Source organism: Tasmannia lanceolata, unplaced genomic scaffold, assembly GCF_043159265.1.
Source record: "Tasmannia lanceolata isolate RefF3 unplaced genomic scaffold, GAP_Taslan_0.1 ptg000007l, whole genome shotgun sequence".
Taxonomy (NCBI): domain Eukaryota; kingdom Viridiplantae; phylum Streptophyta; class Magnoliopsida; order Canellales; family Winteraceae; genus Tasmannia; species Tasmannia lanceolata.
The window spans coordinates 17,100,216-17,124,271 of NW_027518684.1; the positions used below are offsets into that span (position 1 = coordinate 17,100,216).

Sequence of the window (24,056 nt, forward strand, 5' to 3'; positions counted from 1 at the left end):
CTTTTTCCCACCAATCTCCCAAGAAGTTTTTTGTTCCACAAAAGTCCCAAGAACCAAAATAATTCTAGCATCCAAACGGAGGAGCGAGAATTGATACTATACTCAACTCAACAAAGCCTCTGTCCCAAACTAGTTGGAGTTGGTGAGAACCGACACTGTAGAGAGGTTTATTGTATTTTTATTCACACATGTTGTGTTTGTGGGTTAAAATGGAGCTTTTAAGTTAAAACGGAGGAAGGGGTTTCAATTGGAACTCTTTCTCCACTTCTATCTCTCGGAAGAAAAAAGGATATTTAAGTTCAAGAAAAGGCTCCACACGCGCATACAACTCCAAGTGGATGCACTGCCCATGCCCGTGCAACATTAAGTCCTAGCATTTAATAATGCATTTTTGTTGTTAAACATGTATGGTCAAGAACCACATATAGGCCATGAGTCACACGACTATTGTCAGCGCGACCAGTCAGTTTATTGGATGTGCTCGTGGGTATTTGTATGTAGTGAATGTGCGGTTGTGTCAGTCTATTAGGAGACAAGTCGAAACTCAACTCGAGGGGCTGACGACTGAAACGTTTCCGTCCCCTGAGATTGGATTTCAAGCGATCGAGAAGAAGAGTGGAACATTACTTCTTCATCACTTCTTCCTTGATCTCTCTACTGCCTTTCCACACGAAAAGGACTTTTTCCATTATGATATGCAATACCAATTTTGAGGATGTCAATGCACATAGAATGTGAACAACTTTGCGGGGAACGACGCCGTCAATGCATACAGAATATAAATAACTGTCAAGATCTAACTAATAAAACAACGAAAGCAAACACAAATGCGAGAGATAGTGAATTAAGGGTAGTGATTCCCTTAAAGGGTAGTGTCTCTCTCGGGAAGGGCGTAAACTTCCAATAAAGGGTAGTGATTCCCTCCCCCCCCCCAAAAAAAAAAAAAAAAAAAAAAAAAACATAAATCATTAAATTTTAATGCTTTTGGAATTACTGGTTGCTCCTCTCCACCCCTTAATAGATCCTAATTATATCTGTTAAAGGGGCCACTATAAAACATGCACATCAGGCATGAGGATTTTAGCCACAAGAGTAGAAAGGAAGACATGTCAAATGGCCCAATTTAAACCCATTATCTCATTTAAACATTCCACCCTCTCTCTATACATAGATCCAGTCAAGACACATCACATGAAATATAGACAATTGATATGTTGTTTAAGTAATGATTTCTCCACCGCCCCCTGTCCAAGCATAATTGTTCAATAGAGAATGGGACGGAGTCATTCATTTTTCTAGAGAGGCGGATTCGCATATCGTCGCGCAATACGAAACCGTCGGATCATTTTGACGGTCCAGATGTGTAACCGGTAAGCCTTTATCTCTTCCTACTCTTTAGGGCTCGTTTTTCCTACGTTTTAGGAAGAAAATCGGGAAATTACAGTCTCCAATCTCCCAGAATGGCCGGTTTCCTACTCTATTTGCCTTTGCTTTTCTCTTATATCCTTGATTTCTGATAATTTTTGGGAAATTGCAGGGTGATAGAATCATCCGAAACAGATCTACAATGGATTTTCACATGGCCCATTACCTGTTGTTAATGGAAGCAAAGAAACGGAGAAGAAATAGAAATTACAGGCTTTGAATCAGGGAAGAGGAAAAATTCACGCGTTACCCAAACAACCTGTTTTTTACCCTTTTCAATCTGGACCGTCAAAATAATCCAACGGTTTTGTATTGTACATGAATCGCCCTCTTTTCTACGACTACAACCCTCTTCTTATTTTCAAACCGCTAAGAATAGAAATCCAAGAAACAAGAAACACGCTTTGCCTCGCCAAATGTTAGGGTTCGTAGTGGATTTAGGAGAGGAGGAAGCGGAACTCAAACGGAAAAGAAAACACAAACACAAACACGTTTTGGTTCCCTCTTTTTTGGGTTTTTTCTGGTTGGTTGGTTGGTTTGGTTTGTTCCAAAAAGAAAAAAAGCCACTTTCATCTCACAACCCTTTTTTGGGCTTCTTTTTTGGCTTATGGGTTGGTTTGTGTTTGTGGGTAGAAAGGCAAAGAGATTGGAGAGTAGAAGTATAGAGTGTTAGAAAGATTTCAAGCTTTGGATTATTGGCAATGGCTCAAGGTATTCCTAACCCAATTATATCCACTTATAAGAGATAAAGCTTTTCTTTGATTTGAATGCCCAAGATCCAAGGAATAGAGGGAAAGAAAATTTATAGAGAAAAATGTACAGAGACCCAGAACGCGCCAAGGCGTGGGACTCGACTAGAATTCGAAAGTCACAAGATGCGGCGGCCAAGAGACGCGGGCTTTTGGATAGTTTTACCACTGTGGCTAAGGCAATGTCGGCTGTAGCTCATGTGGATGAGGAAGAGGATGAAGAAAGACTAGAGGGAGAATCTGTTTATCACACCGAGAAATTGCTTTCCAATGGAGATTTCTACACAGGCCAATGGTTAGAAAACCTCCCACACGGCACGGGGAAATACCTTTGGACTGATGGATGTATGTACGAAGGCGAATGGTTCCGTGGCAAAACGATGGGCCGGGGGAAATTCTCTTGGCCCTCTGGTGCCACCTATGAAGGTGAATTTAAGAGTGGTTATATGGATGGTTTTGGAACTTATACTGGTTCAAATGGGGATACTTATAGGGGATTTTGGGTTATGAATTTGAAGCATGGGAATGGGAAGAAAAGCTTTGCGAACGGGGATTACTATGAAGGGCAATGGAGATCTGGGTCACAAGATGGTCATGGGAAGTATATGTGGAAGAATGGGAATGAGTATGAAGGGCAGTGGAAGAATGGTGTTATATTTGGGAAGGGTTCTATGCTATGGGCTAATGGGAATAGGTATGTTGGGTGGTGGGAGGATGGATTGCCAAAAGGGGAGGGGAGGTTTTTGTGGGTTGATGGTAGTTTTTATGTGGGTACTTGGAGTACGGACCCAAATGATCAGAATGGGACTTATTATCCTTCTAGCGGGGCTTCACCGGTTGGGAATTTGGATTGGAATCAACAGGAGGTTTTCTCCGTTGATCTTAATGATTGTAAGATTTGTCCTGGTGAGAAGGTTTCAATTCTTCCTTCACAGAAAACCCTAAATTGGTCTGGGGTGGAAGCTAAATTGGTTGCTAATTATAGCAGCCGACCTTGGTGGAGAAGCTCGGTGGATGCGGTTACGAGGAAGAATAATGGGAGCGGTGGGGGTTTTGATAAGATTTGTATTTGGGAGTCTGATGGGGATATCACTTGTGATATTGTTGATGGGAATTCAGTCCTTGAAGGGAGGGAGAGTGGCGATGGATTGGCATCTATACGCCTTGAAGATGATTCGAGGGCTCGGAATCAGCCGTTCAGAACTCCGCCAAGGGAGATGAAGAAACAGGGTGAGACCATCTCGAAAGGGCATAAGAATTATGAGCTCATGCTCAATTTGCAGCTGGGAATCAGGTAATGTTTGCTCTTGTGGTGATGGTGCCATTTTTATTTCTTTCATTTCTAATAGTGTTTGTGCTCAATTCTGTTTCTGTTTTGAAGCTTCCAATTTTGGATTTCTTTCCCCCTCTTCTTGGTTATGGTTCTGATTGGAAATTGTACAAACGTTGATGCATTTCATCCTCCTCGTATGGTATCCTAGCCACCATTCATCTCTTATGTTTGTGACGACCTAACTTGTCTTGCTTGAAATTCCAGGAGGATTTTAGATTGAAAATGTTGACGAATTGCCATAACGTAATCCGAATTCAAAATTTTAATTTGGATTTACTCTATTCTCCATCGTCACTAATTCATGTTCGATAATCGGGACTATTGTCTCGTGGCTTTGAAACTTGATTTTCAAGTTGACGTGCATATGCAAGATCGCACAGGGAAGCTCTGATTCCAAACTGATGCAGGACAGCGAGAAAAAAGAAGGAGAAGAAGACAATAAATAAGGGAGTAGGAGAGAAGAGGAAGAATAGAGGAGAAAGAGGGGAGAAATCAGTAATCTATCTTTATTCATCAAAATTTATAATCTCTAATACATGAGGCTATTGAAATAATTTGGAAATAAAATTACATGGAAAATAAAAGCCCTAAAAACTAAAATATGGAAATAAAAATTCTAGAAACTAAATAACATGGAAATAAATCCCACAAAGTCCTAATGGGCATGCCTCTTATTGGCCCTACAATCCGCATCATGTGCATATGAAATTTACGGACCACTACCAACGAAGAACCATGGTCGAAAGGATTACTTGGGTATCCCAGGTTATCAATGATCAATCTGATGCTCTCTGCTTATTTGCAGGTTATCGATCCCTAATATTTTATCAGTGGCATGGAATAAAATAAAATGCATGAGTTTTGATTCATCCTCTTTCCCCTTTTCCCTCTGAAATTGTAAGCTAGTTGTACTGGAATCAAGAATGCAAGAAGAAACTATCACTTTATAAGATTAACAAAATTTGAACAATCTTGGTACCAATAACAGAGTTCATGTGATGGGTAGAGCAAATCTGCATGCATGTGTTAAGCCATAGATCATTAAATCTTGTGAGACCCCATCTTCCTGTGTTTATTATTTGGATTCTATCTGCATTTCTATATCCCAATCTAGTTAACTTTTATCTGAAGGCAATATATAAAAGAAACTGAAATTTTCGCAATTTTCTTCCTTTTATAGGCTTCCATTGGCTTCCTTGTATATCCAAGTTGGGGTATACCCAACTTGGATAGACTCCCTTGCGAGCCCATGCATGGAAAATGATTTTCTCGTTGGATTGTATTTATATTAGTTGATACTTCCTCGAATCCTTTCTTTTTTTGGCTCCCCTCTTTATTCATATTGTGAGAGGAGGAAGGTGGTTGACATTTCGTTTTCGGGTTTCTTTATCATAGCTGAGAAGTGAGCTTGAAAGAGTCCAGTCCTGTTGTCATAGTTCAAATGAGATTCATAGATCTCATTTTGCTTTTTCTCCTAGCATGAGAATCAGTAAACCAGGGAAATTTTGTGTCACGAAGTTCATTTACTCACGTATAAAAGGAAAATTGTTTTTAGAACAAATGTTGAACATTCAGTTTGTTCACGGGTGCAACTTGGGTCGGGACGGGTTGAGATTTTGGTAGAAAATGAATTGGAATCAACCCGAACCTGACCCGATTTTAAGGTAAAAGCTCATCCCGAATTCCGAAAAATCGACCAGAGTTGCTCCCCTAGTTTGTTGGTGTAAGGGTTGCAACTCGGGTTGGTTCAACCCGAAAAAAAACTCGGGTCGGGCTGGGTATACTTCGGGTTGGGTTCGAGGTTAGGTCCGGGCTCGGGTTGAGGGCTTGGGCAATCCGACCTGAGTGAAACCCAACATTTTTTTATCATTTTTTAGTAAGCTTAAAAACTCAGTTGGGTTGGGTTGAACCTCATCGGGTTGGAACTTGGGTCGGGTTGGGTTCGGGTTGGACCCAACCCAACCCGAGTTGAATCCCTAGTTAGTGGTGTTGAGTCATCCTTGAGAACTGAAATTTAAGAGAAGCATTGTGTTAGAGTAGATTCTATTGATTATTTTTTTTCTTATAAGTCTTATGCAACACGTCTGTTCTAGTTTTCTGGATCTAATGATCATCTCATTTTGTCACTTAAAATTAACTTGTGATTCTGTAGGCATTCTGTAGGGAAACCTGCTCCAGCCACATCCCTTGATCTGAAAGCCTCTGCATTTGACCCCAAAGAAAAAGTTTGGACGAAATTCCCTTCTGAAGGGTCAAAATATACTCCACCACACCAGTCTTGTGAATTCAAATGGAAGGATTATTGCCCATTGGTGTTCAGGTCAGGCCTTGCGATATATCTGTCGAACTAGTAATGACTTTGTTGTTTCTCTTGCTAAGCTAGTTCTTTCTTTGGAACTGATTAATCCTTTACATTGCACCTAGAACGGTTTTTTGTTTTTCTGTCCCCATTAATTGATTATGATGTTGTATTTTTAGGACCCTCCGCAAGCTTTTCAAGATTGATGCAGCTGATTATATGATATCTATATGTGGAAATGATGCCCTTCGGGAGCTGTCATCTCCGGGTAAAAGTCGAAGCTTCTTTTACTTGACTAATGATGATCGGTATATGATCAAAACAATGAAGAAGTCCGAAGTAAAAGTGAGTCCCCCCCCCCCCCCCCCCCCCCCTCTCTTGCTCTGTTGTTGACTTCATCATTTGCGTCTAATTCATTCTCCGTCACGGCACAGGTGCTTTTGAGGATGCTTTCCGCCTATTATAATCATGTTCGGGCGTTCGAGAATACTTTAGTGACCAAATTCTTTGGCCTGCACTGTGTAAAATTAACTGGGGCTACTCAAAAGAAGGTAAATGAGGGCATCAAACATTGATATTCAAGGTTTTGTGCATTTCTCTCTGATGTTACAACTATCTGTTTTATGAACCAGGTTCGCTTTGTTATAATGGGGAATTTGTTCTGCTCTGAGTATTCCATTCACAGGCGCTTCGACTTGAAGGGATCTTCCCATGGCCGTGTGACAGATAAGCCTGAGGCAGAGATTGATGAAAACACAACTCTCAAAGACCTTGATCTTAATTTCATATTTCGTCTTCAGAAATCTTGGTTTCAAGAGCTCCTCAGGTAATGTATCCTCTCAGAAGTGTTTTTTTTTTCCTTTTTGCTTAACTGCCCAGTTTGATCACCAATCCGCATCTCACCTTCTCCGGATTTTACAATATTGATTGTTTATATTTCTTTAGAAGACTGACGGTCGGATCCTTTGTTGTAATATGTCTTTTTCGCAGGCAAGTTGATCGGGACTGTGAGTTTCTTGAACAAGAGAGAATTATGGATTACAGTCTTTTGGTGGGTCTTCATTTTAGAGAAACATCATGCTCCAGTGCTCCGCTTACCCCCCGAGTTCGGACTCCAAAGAGTTATTTCTCATCCTTTTCAACATCATTTTTCTTTACTGTAAACTTGGAATTGGTCATCAACTGGCTTAATTTCCAGCTCATTAGCTGTGCAATACTTTTCTCTCGTTGCAGGTAATGCCGATCAAGGAAGCGAAGCAGAACCACGACTTTCTAGAGTGGATATGGATCAGCTTCTTCTTGATCCCACCAGGTATAATTCAATTTTGAATCAAAACATTCACAACCCTTGTCGGATCGGATCTCTTATGCTCTATCCTTGTAGATTAGTAGTATAAGTAGTCAATAGGGAGGAGACAAACATTTGATTTACCTAGGATTTACCTTGTAGAATAGGGATAAGTAGTGTTTGGCTGCCAACCTCGTAGAGTAGTGGGGGGAGGGTGTCATTACCAATATAGAAAGAAAAGAGAAATTTGGCCTGGAAAGTATAAGGAGGGGACATTGATGCCATGTCACCAAACATGCAATTATTACGTCTGAAACTTGCCAGATAGTCTCCAGGGATTTTGATCCTAAATTGGCAACCAAACACCATAAAGTTACCAAAAAGTACATTTTTTTGCTTGGGAGATCCTTGAGGATGCCAGACATGTGGCAACCAAACAGTCCCAATAATAGAATGAACGAATGCGTTTCTTTCCTCTGTTATGTTAAATACGAGTAATGCAGGTGGGCAAGTATCAGGCTGGGCGTGAATATGCCAGCTAGGGTCGAACAGACCATGAGAGGAAGTGATGCGGACTCTCAGCTGATTGGTGAACCAACAGGGGAGTTCTACGATGTGGTATTGTTCTTTGGAATCATTGACATACTTCAAGATTACGACATTAGTAAGAAGCTTGAGCACGCCTACAAGTCCTTTCAGTACGACCCCACCTCAATATCAGCAGTCGATCCGAAGCAATATTCGAAACGCTTCCGCGATTTCATATTCAGAGTTTTCATGGAAGACATTTGAAGAATCGTGCGTTTGCTTCCAGATCAAACAGAAGGTGCAGAACCTCCTGTCATTTTAGCTGGTGGGCCAGAACTGTGCTCCCATTAGGGCCGTCATTCGTTTAGTCTTTATGGAGGTGAGAGTCTGTTGGGAATGTTCTACTGGTTGAAAGGTTACCAGTGCAGCTAACAGCATATAGTACCGAAGTTGCATGCCAGAGAGTTAAGCATGGCTCAGCCATAGTTATTTCTACTTCATATAATTACATATGCAAGCCCATTTGACTTGTAAATGAATTTCCTGAGGGTAAACCTGTATCGGAATTTACTCTTTTTGTATCAATTATTTTCTCAGAAGATAAAAGAAGAATCTCTTCTGGGATTTTGACAACGATTAGAATAAAAATGTACAGAGAAATTGGATTTTCCCCAAATCTTGTGTTATTACTCTTATCTTTCTACTTTAAAATGTTTCTTCCTCACCTCATATACAATTGAAAAAGGATGTGTGCGCGCTTGCGCGCTTGGTATTTTGAGCCCATGCAATGCATGGGGTAAAATAGTGGGCCCCACACCATCAAAACATGATGTGCAAAATTGTAGGCCCTGTCCTAATGCATAGGTGTGGGTAGAGATGGTGGACCCTACCTCATCAATAACATTAGGGGCAAGATGATGGGTCAATGGTAGCAGCTGTGACTCCAAGGACCTAGACGCATGTGGTTTATCAGCGCTGACGTGAACCTATGCTTTATCAGCACCGATGCGAACATGCCAGACCTGCTATAAGATCTGCTTAATATGCATTGCTGGGAGATCCAGAAGATCTCCTAAATATACACCGCGGGAAGATCTAAAAGATGTGCTTAATATGCACTCTCTTAGTTTGTTTTTATTTCATGCCATGTGTAGTTCCATAGTTGAGTTCGTTTCGTTTTTAGAGGTTATTGCTTTTGGGACTTCTATGCTAGTTATTTGGTTGTAGTTGTTTCCTTTTGTAACTCTATTGAAGAGAGAAAGCTGGGTCAAGTAAGGATGACAGATTTTCCTTCAAGCTTAGGCTTAGCAGTCTGGGTTCCCTTGAAGAAACCCTTAGAAGTTAGAATCATATTAATTGGTATCGGAGCAATGATCCATGGCCACAAACAAGGAGATGATTGAGTCTCTCGAAATCAAGGGTTAAGAGACTGAGGCCTCTCTACGGGAGCTCATTACAACAATCAAAGATTTGACAGTTGCGATGGCTACTATCATATCACAAAATGAATAGTTACATATGTCATTCGACATCCAAGTCCATGAGGGCATGATGCAGCAGGAGAATGATGGCAATATGGCATGCATGTAAGTAACATGTAGTACTACCCAACTTGCAAGCAAGGACTAGTGCTGGCAATGGCACTATTTAGGCTCATTTGATGTGCCTGGATTTTTCGAGATACTCTAGCATTGAAGCTACAGAATGACTTCACTGCGTGGAACAATTCTTTCACTATCAAGTCACATCGTCGGATTAGCATGCATTACATGCTTCGTTCCACCTAGAGCGGGAGGCGAACTAGAGGTTCCAGTCTATGGAGTGCTCCCACCATTATGTTATGTGAGAGATATTCTCCATGGCATTGTTGGTAAGATTTGGCCCCAATGAGTACGATGATTTTGATGAAGCCTTAGTAAAAATTTGTCAGCAAGGATCCTTGCATGATTATCAACGGGAGTTTCCATTTGGGTTCAACACTAATCAGAAAAGGTGCTTGTTGGTTGTTTCATTGGGGGACTTCAAGACGATATTGCAGCTGTTGTGCGGATGTTTCGCCCCACCACTCTCATGGATGCTGGTAGACATCCCCATTTTGCTCCACTTTAGCCGACAAAGTTTTCTACTTAGTTCCCTACATTTTTCCCCGTTTCTCACTTTCCCTTCTCTACGTCTAAGGTTTTCTCCATCTCTGGGGTATTTCATAAATGTTAGGAAAATTCCTAAATTTTAGGAAAATCCTATATTCTAAGGTATTCCCTAGGCATTTAGGGTATTTGATACATTTTAGGTCATTTTGGACAATTTCCTAAATTTTAGGGAAGTCCTATATTCTAAGGTATTCCCTGGGCATTTAGGGTACTTCATACATTTTATAGGCCGTTTCGAGTCATTTCCTAATTTTAGGAAAATTCCAAAATTTTAGGAAAGTCCTATATTCTAGGGATATTCCTTAAGTTTAGGGTATTTCCCATTGTTTCGAGTCATTTTGGACCATTTCTTAAATTGTAGGAAAATTCCTGCATTTTAAGACATGTCCGGCGCATCAAAAATCCTATTTGGGCTCAAATTCCTCTCAATTTCCGGCCCAAAGTCAAAGTTCCTTTGAAGAATCCTACGCGAACTCAAACTCTTGAGTATAGGGTTATTCATTTCCTTATATTTCAAGACATTCTGAGTCAGTTTCCTACATTTTCCCACCCTTTCGGTAGGTTTCCTACCCTGCATTTTCTCTACCTTCCAGTCACATTTCCTACTTTTTCTCACCTTCTGTGTCAATTTCCTGAATTTTCTCAACGCTCTAGACCAATTTCCTACACTTTCTAGCGATCTACTTTTTCTCATCTTTCCAGACCTTTCCCCTTAGTATTCCCCGGCCTTTCCCTACTTTTACTTGCATCCCAGGAAATCTCATATTTTTCTCTTCTCCTTGTTTTTCTCTTATGGGCCCCACAACGGATAAATGATCACCCTAGATCAAATATCCAAGGCTCTTAGATAGGTTGATCCGTAAGAGGCATCAAATCAACCGCCGAGGATGATCATGGTATATAAGGAACATCCAAGACTATTAGATCAAAACAGTATAATCGTGTGCAAGATCGGCCTAGTTTAGAGTAGGTTTGGCTAACATTGAGACCATCCGGAGAGTCCGAAAACTGTTTTATTCATGTGTCCTATTTTATCAAAAATTTGTGTTCTATTCGTCATCGTGGTCTATGTGGTGATTGTGTTCCTAAAGAATATGCCTTGTGTATTATGTTCCTAAAAAAGAATGCTAGTGAATTATATTCCTAAAAAGGAAAAAAAAAGTGAATTTTTAAAACCTGAATTTCTCACTTAAAATCCAAGAAACGCTATCAGGACAACATAGAACAGCTTGATCATGAACCCTCTTCTACACTGTTTTCAAACTAAAAACCTGGATTCTAAAATCCGCATATCCAAACGGTTCTTGTTTTTATTATAATTAAGAACTAATTGGAAGGGGGGAGTCAAGACCAAGTAGGGGGCCAAGCAAATGGGTTCGATTCTAAAATCCGCAACATCACAAGTGACGTAAGCCGACTCTTAGGTTTAGAAAATATAACAATAAATAGATTTTTCTACTCACATGTGCATACTCATTGTTGGGCTCTCCCACAGGTCTTACTCTCAGTCACGATATCATTTTCCTTTATTTTATTTATTTAAGGAATAGTTTGAGATTCACGAATTTATTGAGAACCTAGACCAATATATGAAAGCTGAGTTTATTTAATCATATAGTTACAGACCATGCATGCTTAAGGGATGGAACCCTATGGGCATGCGGTCATTGCCACATCCTTGGCTTGTGCTGCCATCAGGGGCGTGACAGTTTAGCTTGTGCTTGGGCCATATTTTCTTTGCCAATTGGAGTGGCATAACATGACAAAATGGTGCCTCTATAACCATTTCAGGAGTGTCTATGCCTTCTCTGGGGTTTCTTTCACTGCAGCCATGAAAATTTTGTTTGAATCAGCTATTTGGAGGAGGCACAAGTGTTAGAATGTTATGTAGGTATATAGAGATTACTATCTTTACAAAGTATTGTATCGTGTACAAGATCATTCATTTCTCAAGAGGCGAAAGTGGGTTATTGTTCTCGTGATCTTTACAAAACGAAGCAAAACCTTTGTTTTTCCTGTAAGAAGGCAATATGGATCTTGTAAATACTTGCCAAAAGGAAAAAAAGGCATCAAGGAGGAAAGATTTTCGGAATTTGAAGGGGGGGGGGGAGGGGAGGAAACGACCTTCGTCTTTGTAGGTGTTCATGAAAACCAGAAAGAGGTGTTCAAGAAAAGCATACAAACTTTTGGCCAAAAAAAAGATCTTCGTCTATGTTAGATAGGAAGTTTTAATGTAGCAAAAAACCCTTTCCAGAGAGAGAGAGAGAGAGAGAGAGAGATGCTGACCAACTTTGAATGGATCGACAATGATGTGTTGTGATCATAAGAGCAAGGTAAGGGAGCATGGGAGACACACAGCCAAAGGGCGCCCCGTGTAGAGCTCCACTAAGAAACAAGTGTAACATCAAAATAAAAAACTTTAATAAATATCTCAAAACAACTTATGATAGACTTGGTGTTCTTTTCTCTTTTCCCTTAAAATTTCTACACTTTTTCTCCCTTGAAGCTTCTCTCTAAGCTCACAATCTTTACAGAAATGACTCCATACTTACTCAAGGCGCACCTAAAATAGCAAATACATTAGACACTATGTTGTAGTCCGCATGAGTCCTTTAGTAATCCTAAGCAACATCATAGAATATCCACATTGACTCTTTGATATTCTAGCCTAGACATTAAGAGCTCTAGAAAATACAAAAGGCTCTTACATTTTCCACAAATAATAAGTATCCTAGAAGACTCCGAGGACTTTTCACAAAACCAATAAGCACATTTCCGAGAGAGAGAGAGAGAGAGAGAGAGAGAGAGAGAGAGAGAGAGAGAGGTTTGCTGGTGATGAAGACGTTCATTTTGTTTTTCAGCTCTTAAGATTAGCGTTGCACGCAATTTCGCTCGAGGATTTCAAGTTTCATCTATTTGAGGTGAACATTAAGTTCGGGTTTTTTTTTTCTTATACTTGGGGGCTTTGAGTTTGCGCGGCAACGAAATGTTGCGATTTTCGGAGCTTCCCACTAATGGCGCATTTGAGAGTTCTCGAAAAAGGATGCGCATTTGAGCTTCCCACCAAAGTTCATGTAAATCCTCTGCGACTAACCCCAAGGTAGCGATAGAATTCCAAGCGTGTGGATCAAATTTGGAGATGGCAATGGTCTCAAGGCCACTGTGGAGAAACTCCACTTCCGGTGCAAATTTTGGAAGGGGAAAAACCCTCAATAGCAGAGGCCACCCAACCATGTTGTACTCATTTGAGACAGGGGGGCCTAGCCTTGAGGCCACTATGGGCAAATCTGGCTGTAAGTAGGGTGTGGGACACTCTACTCTGTGGTGTAAAATTGAAAGTTCAAAGCCCCAAGGCTATGGTGGGGACATCCCTCTTGCAGTAAAAAAATATAAGGAGCTTAGCCTCAAAGCCACAATCGGGACATCCCTCTCACAGTTTGAAGTAGAGAGAAGGGCCAAGCACCAGGGCCCTAGTAGGAAAACCCAAACATGGTGTATTTGGAAAGGGGCCTATCCCCTAACCATGGTGAGGATACCCTGCCAAGGTGCCAGACTTGAATGTGCTGACCCTTGATCTTGGTGGGGACACCCCACACGAAATGAGATTGGATGGGCCCTAGGACCCAATTTTGTGATGAGGGCATCTCCATGTTTTGGAAGCTTTGAAGGGATAACTTTGTAAAATTTTCCTCCGTCTACAAAGTGTTAATTAGCACAATTTTGGTTTCAATAGAACTTTCTTTTCTTAGCATCACTATCTTGATTTATGGGTATTTTGACTGAACTTAAATTCCTTAATTAGGTAATATTGCACAAACCCCTGATCTGATAATGGAGTCCTTGGAAAGGGATATGGTGTTTCAATTTCTTCTAAAAAAATTTACAATTAAGAATAGAGACACGGTATGCCACAATTTTGGATCAATTGTCACATCTGCAAGTATAGAGTGATACATTTAAATTAGGGAAATGATTTTTCCACCCCCCGTAGGATGATACGCCCTGCGAATCATCCTGTCATCACCCTTAAATTATTGGAGTTGAGAGCATAAAAACATCGGAGGGTTAGGATCAACATATGTAAATAATTTTTTGGGCACAACCTATTTAAGCTGTGGCTCATATAATCGACGGTTTGGATCATTTTATGGTGCGGCCCATACCGTACTTCTACTAAAGTGAGGAGTGCCCTCATCAAAGAGATTTTTTATAGTGCAACGGCTTACAACAATACGGTAGGCGTACCGTCCTTGATATTTGATCCAACGGCAGCTCACTTTTTGAGCTTTTTGATGAGCTGCTGTTGGATCGAATGCCAAGGGCAAACGCATTATTGTTGTAAGCCCTTACACCGTATAATTTTTCCTCATCAAAATACAGTAGTGCTGATAACATTTTCCTTTATTTATTGTTTATAAAGAGGGATTAAGAGCACAACGTGCATATATACACAGAGAAAGGAAAAACGTCAGAATGTGAGAAGAGAAGTGTGAAACGTTCCAAGTGCAGTGGTGTCATGTTCTTTTACTTTTGATTTATTATATTCAAGAAAAGAATACCCTCTCTCTCTCTCTCTCATCTCTCTCTTTTGTCCTTAGTGATTTGTGGGTATTGTTTCTTACTCTGTTTATTTCTTATGCGAGCAAGTGGATCAAACTATCAAAGACTTGGGTGCTTTGATCCTTGATTTTCTACATTTCCAACCTTGGAATTTTCATGGAAGCTATATTAGAAATACATGTGGTGGTAATGAAACATACAACTTTTCCATTTTGGTTTGTGTTGGAAAGTTGCCTTATTTCCCACCCACCGTAGGTGGCTTTGGTGGGAGGGTGGGAAGGCAAGAGGCAAAGATAGAAACCCTCTTATTTGGATCTATTGAAAACAACTAAAAAGAGGAAGTGGCTTTCTTCTTTGGAGAGTGTAGAAAAATCAAGAGAGAAAAAGAGAGAAAAAGAAAAAGAGAAGTCAAGAGAGAGACAAAGAGAGAAGAAGAAGAATAGAGGGTTTACTATCTGGGTTTTCTTCTTGGGGTATTCTCTTGGATTTCACTTGGGATTCTCTCTCGGGTTTCCTCTTGGGTACGATCTTAGGTTTGAGAAGCAAGGAAAGGGTTGCGGGTTTGTGGTTAATCCATTGTAATCCTTATATATTGTTTTTTTCTCATAGTGGAAGATCGTGTTTCTCGCCCGTGGAGTACGCTTTGCCGAACCACGTAAAATCTCGGTGTTCATCTTGTGGCTTGATTTGCTTGTTTATTTTACTTATCCGTTATATTTGTGTAAGATCGGATCGGATTGCCCGACGGATTTTCTCAACAAGTGGTATCAAAGCTCAGGTGGAGGGATCGTCGAGGCCGGGTGGAGTGATCATGGGTGTTGTGGTTGGATCGCGGTTAGAGTGATTTTTTGGAGTAGAAAGATTGTCCAAGAAATATTCTTGTTCGAGGTGGAGCGCTACACCGTGAAGAGCGGAGTAATCTGAGATGGCGGTAAAATCGAGTTCTACTCAGTTCAACATCGACAGATTTGACGGAAAGGGAAGTTTCACCCTATGACAGATGAGGGTGAAGGACATCCTAGTTCAACAGGGCTTGTCTAAGGCGTTGAAGGGAAATTATGGGAAGCAGGAGAAGATGACGGATGCCGAGTGGGAAGACATTGAGTTGAAGGCGGTCAGCACGATTCGACTATGTCCGCCTTCGACTCAATGTCTGACAGATAGCGTTATGTTTAACGTTATGGAAGAAGAAGATGCGCCTAAATTATGGGATAAGTTGGAAAAACTTTATATGTCAAAAAGCTTGGCCAACCGGTTGTATCTGAAGCGGCAATTGTACGGGCTGAAAATGCAGGAAGGCGGGGATCTTCTGGAACACGTTACGGTGTTCAACCGGCTTGTGGATCGGCTCCACAAGGTAGAAGAAAAGTTGAAGGAAGAAGACAAGGCCTTTTTGCTTCTTACTTCTCTTCCTGATTCGTATGACAACTTGGTGACGACTTTATTGTATGATAAAGATACGATAAAGTTTGAGAAAGTCACGGCATCACTCTTATCGAATGAGATGCGGAAGAAACATGTTCTTGGTGTAAGCGAAGAACAAGGGTTGGTTGTTCATGGTGGGAAACAAAGAGGAAGGTCGTCTGACAAGGGATCAGGAAAAGGCAGGTCAAGATCCAGGGTCGGCGGAAAGAGTGTGCAATGTTACCATTGCAAGGAATATGGCCACATTAAGCGGGATTGTCCAAAGCGAGCTGACTAAGTGGACAATGGTGCTACGAATGCTGTGGTGGTAGGAGAACAGAGCGAAGTGTTTGGAGACGTTCTCACAGTCTCCTCAGGTAATCACACTTCTCATGATGAGTGGATTCTAGATTCAGGTTGCTCTGTTCATGTATGCTTTAGGAGGGAATATTTTGATACGTTCCAGGAGACAAGGGTTGGTGTAGTGTCCTTAGGTGATGGGTCTACTTGTGACGTCACGGGAGTTGGGACGGTGAAGATCAAGATGTTCGATGGAGTGGTTCGTACTTTGGGTGGTGTGGCGTATGTCTTAAAGCTACGGAAGAATCTAGTATCGCTTGGGCGGTTGGACTCCAGGGGTTGCAGGTTTTCAACTGCAGGTGGAGCCATGAAAATCACACGCGGCTGTATGGTTCTGATGAAAGGAGAGAAGTGTGGTGGATTATATCGTCTGATTGGGGATACGGTGACTAGTGTTCCTAAGATCTCGATGGTTAGTTGGAAACGGAGTGGTAACGCGTGCATGCGTAGGGTCTCTTTCCCAGTTGGTGCAGAGACGGGTTTCCAGGTTGCAGAAGATTGTGAGAGGATGACAGTACCTGCGTTGGGGAGGATGGATCGAGATCCCTCTCCAAGGTTGACTAGGTGAGTCAACGGGTTGATAGCTATACATGTGCATTGGCCGTGTTGATTGAATTGGGAGGAGTCAGAATCAAGGTGATTCGAGGGTGTGTAGCTGGTACTTTAGAAGGCCAATGGTGGTTTGCGGTAATAGTGAACCGGTGGAGACATCAACGGAAAATCTTCAGATGCTGAGAAATAAGCCAAGGTGGAGATTGTTGGAAAGTTGCCTTATTTCCCACCCACCGTAGGTGGCTTGGGTGGGAAGGCAAGAGGCAAAGATATAAACCTTCTTATTTGGATGTTTTTGAAAAAAACTAAAAACATGAAGTGGCTTTCTTCTTTGGAGAGTGTGGAAAAATCAAGAGAGGAAAAGAGAGAAAAAGAAAAAGAGAAGTGAAGAGAGAGACAAAGGGAGAAGAAGAAGAATAGAGGGTTTTCTTCTTGGGGTATTCTCTTGGGTTTCTGTTGGGGTTTTCTCTTTGATTTTCTCTTGGGTATGATCTTAGGTTTGAGAAGCAAGGAAAGGGTTGCGGGTTTGTGGGTTTGTGATTAATCCATTGTAATCCTTGTATATTATTTTTTCTCATAGTGGAAGATCGTGTTTCTCGCCTGTGGAGTAGGCTTTGCCGAACCACATAAAATCTTGGTGTTCATCTTGTGGCTTGATTTGCTTGTTTATTTTACTTTTCCGTTTTATTTGTGCACGATCAGATCGGATTGTCCGGTGGATTTTCTCAACAGTTTGATTGCATATGTAGTGAAAAGATTTAATTGAAAGTTTCTATTTTAATTAAAGTAACCACATGAATGAGGATTTAAATATAAAAGAATTTTTATCTTCATGTAGGAGTCCATGAACATGGATAAGATTCCTCGCCCAAGTACGGTGGGGAACAAGATTTTTTAAGTTTTGTAGGCACATCTTCTAGATGAATTAAATTTCTTGCTTTTGGATGAATTTGCTATAAAATCATGAGGGGACAAGAAATTCATGTCAGGCAAGCAATTATTACATCGGAGACATCCAAGGGAGTCGAAGGAGAGTCTAATGCTATTTTAGCAACCAAATGTGGAATGGCATGTCAAATCCAAGTCAAATTTCGACTCTGCCGAGCTCTTCTCCAACCAAAATGAAGAGACATATGATGTATTAAAACAACGGAGTGCGCATATAAGAAAATCACAATGCAATAGTGTCATTTGTAGGAACCAAGGCAGCTGGGTAACACTAACTCGGATGGTTTGATGCTCCACTCTCTCTTTGGTTCTTATTGGCTGATGATAATGTCTTAATAATTGCAGTAACTCAACTCATCTTTTTTGTTGTAATTTCTTCTGAGAACTTTTTGGTAGATGTCAAAAACTTTGACGACTGTTTAAATAGTAAAAGAGAAGATGAGTTGGTTCAATTATTAAGACAAAGTAGTGCCAATATCAGTGGCTCTTTTTTTTTTTTTTTGGATTTAGCATCGGTGGGAGAATAATTAGCAAAACGCGGTTTTGAACAGGGTTGGATAAAAAAACATGTTTTATTGGTATGTCGTTTAATGCTCCGATTAAAATGCATTTTAGACGAATCAAATGCATTTATTTGGCCAACTTTCCCACTTTACGAAAATTTTTAAACGACAAAAATTTAAAAGCATTTTGTAGGGAATTTAGCCGGGTAGAACTCATCCCTAAAAGCTAGCTATTGGAGGGAGGGTGCCCATTCCCTTATAACGCATCCCCATCCATTTCAGACTTATCCGATGTGGGACTATTTGCTTTTGCGCGGAACCACAACACATTTTGGTATTTTTTTAAAAACTATACCTCCATAAACTTGAATTTTATCGGTCCTAACTCACGTGGCATTGGTGCACCGCTGAGAGCATAGTTAGCAAAACTTGAAAGAAAAAAAAAACTCCATTTTTTTAAGAAAACTTTTAAAACGCATTTGAGAAGAATTAAACCCACTTTTAGATATTTTTTAGAGGAATGATAGAATGAAAGGCGCCCCTTTTGGTTTATTTATGATAAGTCAACACGGTTTCCACTTTTTTTAGGCGCCATCCACTTTTTCCTGCGCCATACTCGTAAAAAATTAACCAACAGGGGCGCCCTCGAAGCTGATTTTTGCAAGGCCGCCCTTCATTCTATCATTTCTCTCAGAACGGTATACCGTTTGCAAAGTTTTTTCCCTGAGCAGAAACGAATATTTATTTGCAAGGAACAATGTGTACACTCCTCATGTTTTACTAACGGCACTCCTCACAGCATTTTTGTAAACTGTCACGCGCCTTTAATTACTTATTAAAGAAGTGTAGAAACGCCATTATTAAAAAGTAGAAACGGAGGCAATAACATGCGGCCTTCGGGTCCATTAGGAAACTGAAAACACGAGCTTTTCAAATCCTGAATAAAAAATGAGAGAGAGAGAGAGAGAGAGAGAGAGAGAGAGAGAGAGAGAGAGAATAAATAAAGGTGAGGACCACGGTTAAGAGCTCGGGGCTCAAGAATTCATCACGAGACAGGTGTAGCTTAAATTGCGGGATGGGGGGATGGGGGCGTGATTTTAGATAGACGTACGGACATAAGTGGGTCCCAAAAAGTGGGCCCCACCTTCTTTCACCTCCAATAATTCCTGCCCCAACTTTCATTGCTTTGCTTTTCTTTTAACTCCCTGTGCTCTTATTTTATAGCCTCTTTATTTTTGGATTTTTAATACACTTGCTTCGCAAAGAGACATGGGACTTTCTGTGGCAGAATAATTGCGTCTTAGCTTTTATGTGGATAGGTGTCACCTTATCCCGGTCATTTCTTTGTTTATTGTCTCTATTCTCTTCTCATTCCTCCTTTTTGGTTGTTTCTCAAGACAGATTTCTTTGAAAAAATCGAAATTTGGATGCCTTGGATCAATCCCAATGATCATTTTCTGGGTCCCAACAAGGATAAGTTGCTTAATCGAGACCCTTGATCTTCAGACTAGCTACATGGAGATGACTATATGGTCGGAATCCCATGCAATAAGATCACACCCGGCAAGATTAAAGAGTAAAAAGTCTGACTTTGGATCCATAGATTGGTGGCTACACCCCTGTACTTGTGTCCCTGCAGTAAAAGTTGACATGAATCCTGTATTATTCCTCTTAAGGCCCCTTTTTGTTTTAAATTTTGTGTCCGAAACTGATTATTTGGACTCGATTAGGGCCTAAAACAAATCATGTTGTAAAATTAACAACAAAAATATTAAGGCTTTGTTTGGTTGCAGGTAATATATGTGCTTGTCAAAAGTCATATGCTAAGGTTAGCACAAACAAAGATACACACTATCAATAGGATACCCAATATCAGATGAATCATGAAGATTCATGCTCACACAAGCAATTGGCAAAGGGCATATGTTGAGGCTTGATCAAAACAGTATCTATTCAAAATCATGGCACAGATAGGTATAAATCAAAGGAACAATATTCAATGTCAAAGCAATACAGAGACATGTCAATGAAACAACATCCAAAATCATGACAACGTCGGAGAAAAGGCAATGAGAATTGGAATCACATGAACCAAAATACTTCAGATTCTAACACAAGGTCATAAGCCTAAGTGAGTGACAAAGGAAAATTTTCCAGTTCAAAGAACTAAAGTAGTACAATATTACTTATATCAATCGAAAACCCAATGTCATTCATATTCCAAATTTTGATCACCTATCATTCAACTTCTCTTCGTTAGAAGTATGTTGTAGAGGGTTTAAACTTTAAACACAATTTTAAGTGAAATGCTATACCTAAAACAGGAGCTTCCGCGGCTCACGAAGCTCGAGAATATACATGAAGCCCTAAGGCGCCCAACCCAAGGAAGATAATTTTGTGATAAGTGCCTCTCACGATGTTCAAGATGAGCCGAAAACAATACCGAGGTAGATCCAAGTTCGGTCAACCGTCCCTCAATCGGTTGCCCGAACATAAAAAAATATAGTACCTTGACTTCGGCTGACCGAAAGCTTATTCGATAGACCAAAACTAGCTTCGGATGATTGAATAGGTGTTCTGTCGACCGACCTCGACGAACTGGAAAATTTTCTCACTCTTCTGATTTTTCCCAAAAAAATTTAAGTGCCATTGACATCATTATTTCTTGACGGAATCGATCGAGGTTGGGCTTGTTAGAAAGCTCGTGGCGAGAGGTTTCCAAAGAGCTCAACACACCGGTCGAAATCTCGCCGGGGGTGGAAACAAAAGTAAAATCTCCTATCAAGAACCCTAATCAAAATAGATTTGATCTAGGTTTTGTGCTTGAATAGGGCTTGTTCTCAATTCAATAAGTTTATAATCAATCTTAGTGATTGGGTGGGAGATTTGTCCCAAGACACACAAACATGGATCAATCTTAAATGGTCTTGTGTTTTACACAAGATAAAATCATATTTTAAAAGGGAAGAAATTATGGAGTTTATTTGACAATGATTTGGGTTTTCATAAGAGATTACTCTTTTTCCAAGATTTCATCGTTCTTTCCGCTCTTAGAAGAACCCAAATCAAGTAAAGATTTAAAAAGGATGATCAATCAATATTTTTTTAGGATTTGGAGGCTTAAAATAAGCTTTTTCGAACAGTCGAAGAAGGTTTCCAAGTGAAAGAAAAAGCCCTGCTACGACTTGACAGAGCCTGACCAAGGTTCTGGATGGTCGACTATCCCTTGGAGAGTCGACCGAGCAGAGGATAGTTGGCTATCCAATACACAGGAATTTTGCCCGGTTCGGCTTCTTCGGCCTGTTTTATTGGGACTTGATAGTTCTTTTGAGGTTTGTTTTAACCTTTCAAACCCTCTGTAATTATTAATGGGATTCTAAATCAATGAAATGTTACCTTGCTCAACCATTAAATGTGAACAGTTTTTATTGACTCATGATATTCGTATTGTATGAATCATTTGTACTATGTTCCGCTTCCAAGACCATTCATTGATTTGCCTCTTATCCCATGACATGCTTAGACCCAATTGACAGTAATGCGTTATTATGTACTGGACTTTGGCTTAATGCTTAGACCCTCTTCATCTGATTAGTGAAGATTTTGATCTACTTAGGTAGCGAGTATTTGATTTGAGTAGTTGTTGAAAGACGTTCCTTTAATTTATGGTTGGGAGAGAAAGCTTTGAAACTCTTGTTTAAAATCATATAAGATTTGATATTTTGGTTAATGCCGTGAATGGATCTGAAACTATTCTGCTTAGTCTTGCATGCTTGTTGAGATCACCTAACAGGTATGTGGCGCTGTCATGTGCTGGGCCTTGATAACGGTTAGGGGCGTGACACTGATAGACTGATAGTGAGAGTTGCAAAATTTTCATATTATTTGTGGGGAGAAGTGTTCCCCCAATCAGAGCTTTCTCTTTTCCTTGTCTTATTTCGAATTCTTACTTGTGCGTGATGCTTCAACTTCTTTGAGTCAAAGATGGGTTTGTATACATCTCCTAAAACTATTTAACATGATTGACAAATCCTTCTCTACAACAGAATATACCTATATTTCCTATTATTAAGCCACTAATTGTTACTTCTATTTCCCAAACTAACTTCCATCTTAGTACTTGCCGTGTTTGGTTACCCAAAATGTGGAAGAAGGATTAGGGATTTGTGGAATTTGAAATGTCCAACTTCATTTGAATCCAAGGCATGTTTGGGACATCATTATTGCTGTTTTTTTCCTACGTAACACCCCATGTGGCGATAATGTTACCTCCCCTCATCTTTCAACCACATTTCACCAAAATGGAGAAATTTTGGTGGCAGAAGAGTAGAAAAAGTCTTATCTTATTCTCTTCCTCTGTTTCTCTCTTTTCACTATCACTCTGTACCACACTATATTACTAATGACACCCCTACATTAACCGCTACTATGCTATAAGATTGCAGCATAACCAAACACCACTTACCACTCTTCCAGCACTCTTCTACACATCTTTCATGCTCGTCCACTCTTCTTGCCAATTGGATGCCAATTGCAAGGGAGCCTCAGGAATCCTTAGGCAAAATAATGCACTCTTTGGTGTTTGTTTGCCAATACCATCACAATTCATGGAGACTACCTGACAAGAATCATAACGTTATTGCAAGTTTGGTGATGCGGCACTCATGAGGTCTTTCTTTATGCCTCATTTCTCCAAAATGGTAAAATTCTTTATGTAGAATTTTGCTTTCTCTCCTTTGCTCTTCTCTTTCTATCTCTTCTCTTTCTATATAATGGTAACGACACCACATCCATTAATAACGAGATTGGCAAAGGAACACTACTTATCACTATTCTATTCTACCAGGTATTGGTAGATCAAACATTACAAAAGTTTGTCTCCTCCCTATTGACTACTTATAGTTATACCACTAATCTATATGGTAACCATTTGCACCCAAATATAGCCTTAGAGCAAGGAAAGAATAGAGGCGCAAGAAGCCAAAAATCATAGTGATATGCACGGATGGGTGCCATTAGCCTCCTATTCCCACAAGAAAACATGTAACAGGATATGACACTTGTCTAAGTTTCCCCTGCCTTTTCATATTTCTCTAAGTTTCCTCAGCCTCTCCCTCTTTCTAGCCAGCAACAAATGAATAGCAGATCACATCTCATATTTCAATTCTCTACGTTGTTCGATTCTCTGTTTTTGCAACCATGAAAATTTTTCCCAAAGAAAACAAGTTTCAGGGGAAAAAAATCCATGATTCCCAAACAACCCCTAATGCTCTGTTTGGTTGCCAGGTTTTTTTTGTTACTAGGAGTTTTGTGGGAGAGTAAGTTAAATTTTGGTCTCATCCCATGTTTGGTTGCCATTTAGCACTAGGTTTATTTTAATCCCACTCTTGTAATGATTACTTGTGGGGTGAATTTTTTAATCCCACTTTTGTAATAATTGCCTTTTCATCCCATCCCAAGATAACCCCAGGAACAAAAATAAACTCAGGAACCAAAAATAAGCTTGAGAAGAATTTTTTTCTACCCAACAGTTCAAGCAACCAAACAAAGGTTTTTTTTTTTCCCACCATATCTCCCAGGGTATTTTTTTCTCCCACATAACCAAACATGGGATTTTTATTTTACCAGGATACTTCCAGGACTTTTTTTTTCCCTCCTATCTCCCAGGGTATTTTTTTCTCCCACATAACTCCCGGGCACAAAAAAAACCTGGCAACCATACAGAGCATAAAACCCACAAAAATCAACATTTCACAGCTTCTCGTCGCTTCCTCTCATTTGTTCTACCTATATATATTATAATAAGACCACCTTCACCACATAATCTAAGCCCTTGATCCATTAAGCCTATTTTTAAGATTCCCCTAACAAAATCTAAGCCGTTAATTCTGTAGTTCTTTAACTTGAGAGTGTGACATCCGTTGGATATGGGGCAAAGACCAATTGGGTCATCACAT

General features: G+C 40.2%; 1 protein-coding gene across 1 annotated transcript; it reads left to right on the forward strand.

Annotated features, from left to right (window-relative positions):
• The first annotated feature begins 1,088 nt into the window (after nt 1-1,088).
• On the forward strand, nt 1,089-8,255 carry LOC143882131 (phosphatidylinositol 4-phosphate 5-kinase 6-like). Its single transcript, XM_077385565.1, has 9 exons — nt 1,089-1,370; nt 1,538-3,468; nt 5,660-5,827; nt 5,986-6,151; nt 6,241-6,357; nt 6,439-6,632; nt 6,797-6,927; nt 7,040-7,118; nt 7,598-8,255. Exons 2-9 carry the CDS (start codon nt 2,240-2,242, stop codon nt 7,884-7,886), a joined length of 2,373 nt encoding a protein of 790 aa, XP_077241680.1. The 5' UTR covers nt 1,089-1,370; nt 1,538-2,239; the 3' UTR covers nt 7,887-8,255.
• Nucleotides 8,256-24,056: the final 15,801 nt, after the last annotated feature.

Excerpts from the sequence above, each read along its gene's own strand:
- LOC143882131 (XM_077385565.1), top strand. The coding sequence starts at position 2,240 with ATGTACAGAGACCCAGAACGCGCCAAGGCGTGGGACTCGACTAGAATT. Across the intron at positions 3,469-5,659 it reads AATTTGCAGCTGGGAATCAG|GCATTCTGTAGGGAAACCTG; the intron begins GTAATGTTTGCT and ends GTGATTCTGTAG. Across the intron at positions 6,633-6,796 it reads TGGTTTCAAGAGCTCCTCAG|GCAAGTTGATCGGGACTGTG; the intron begins GTAATGTATCCT and ends TCTTTTTCGCAG.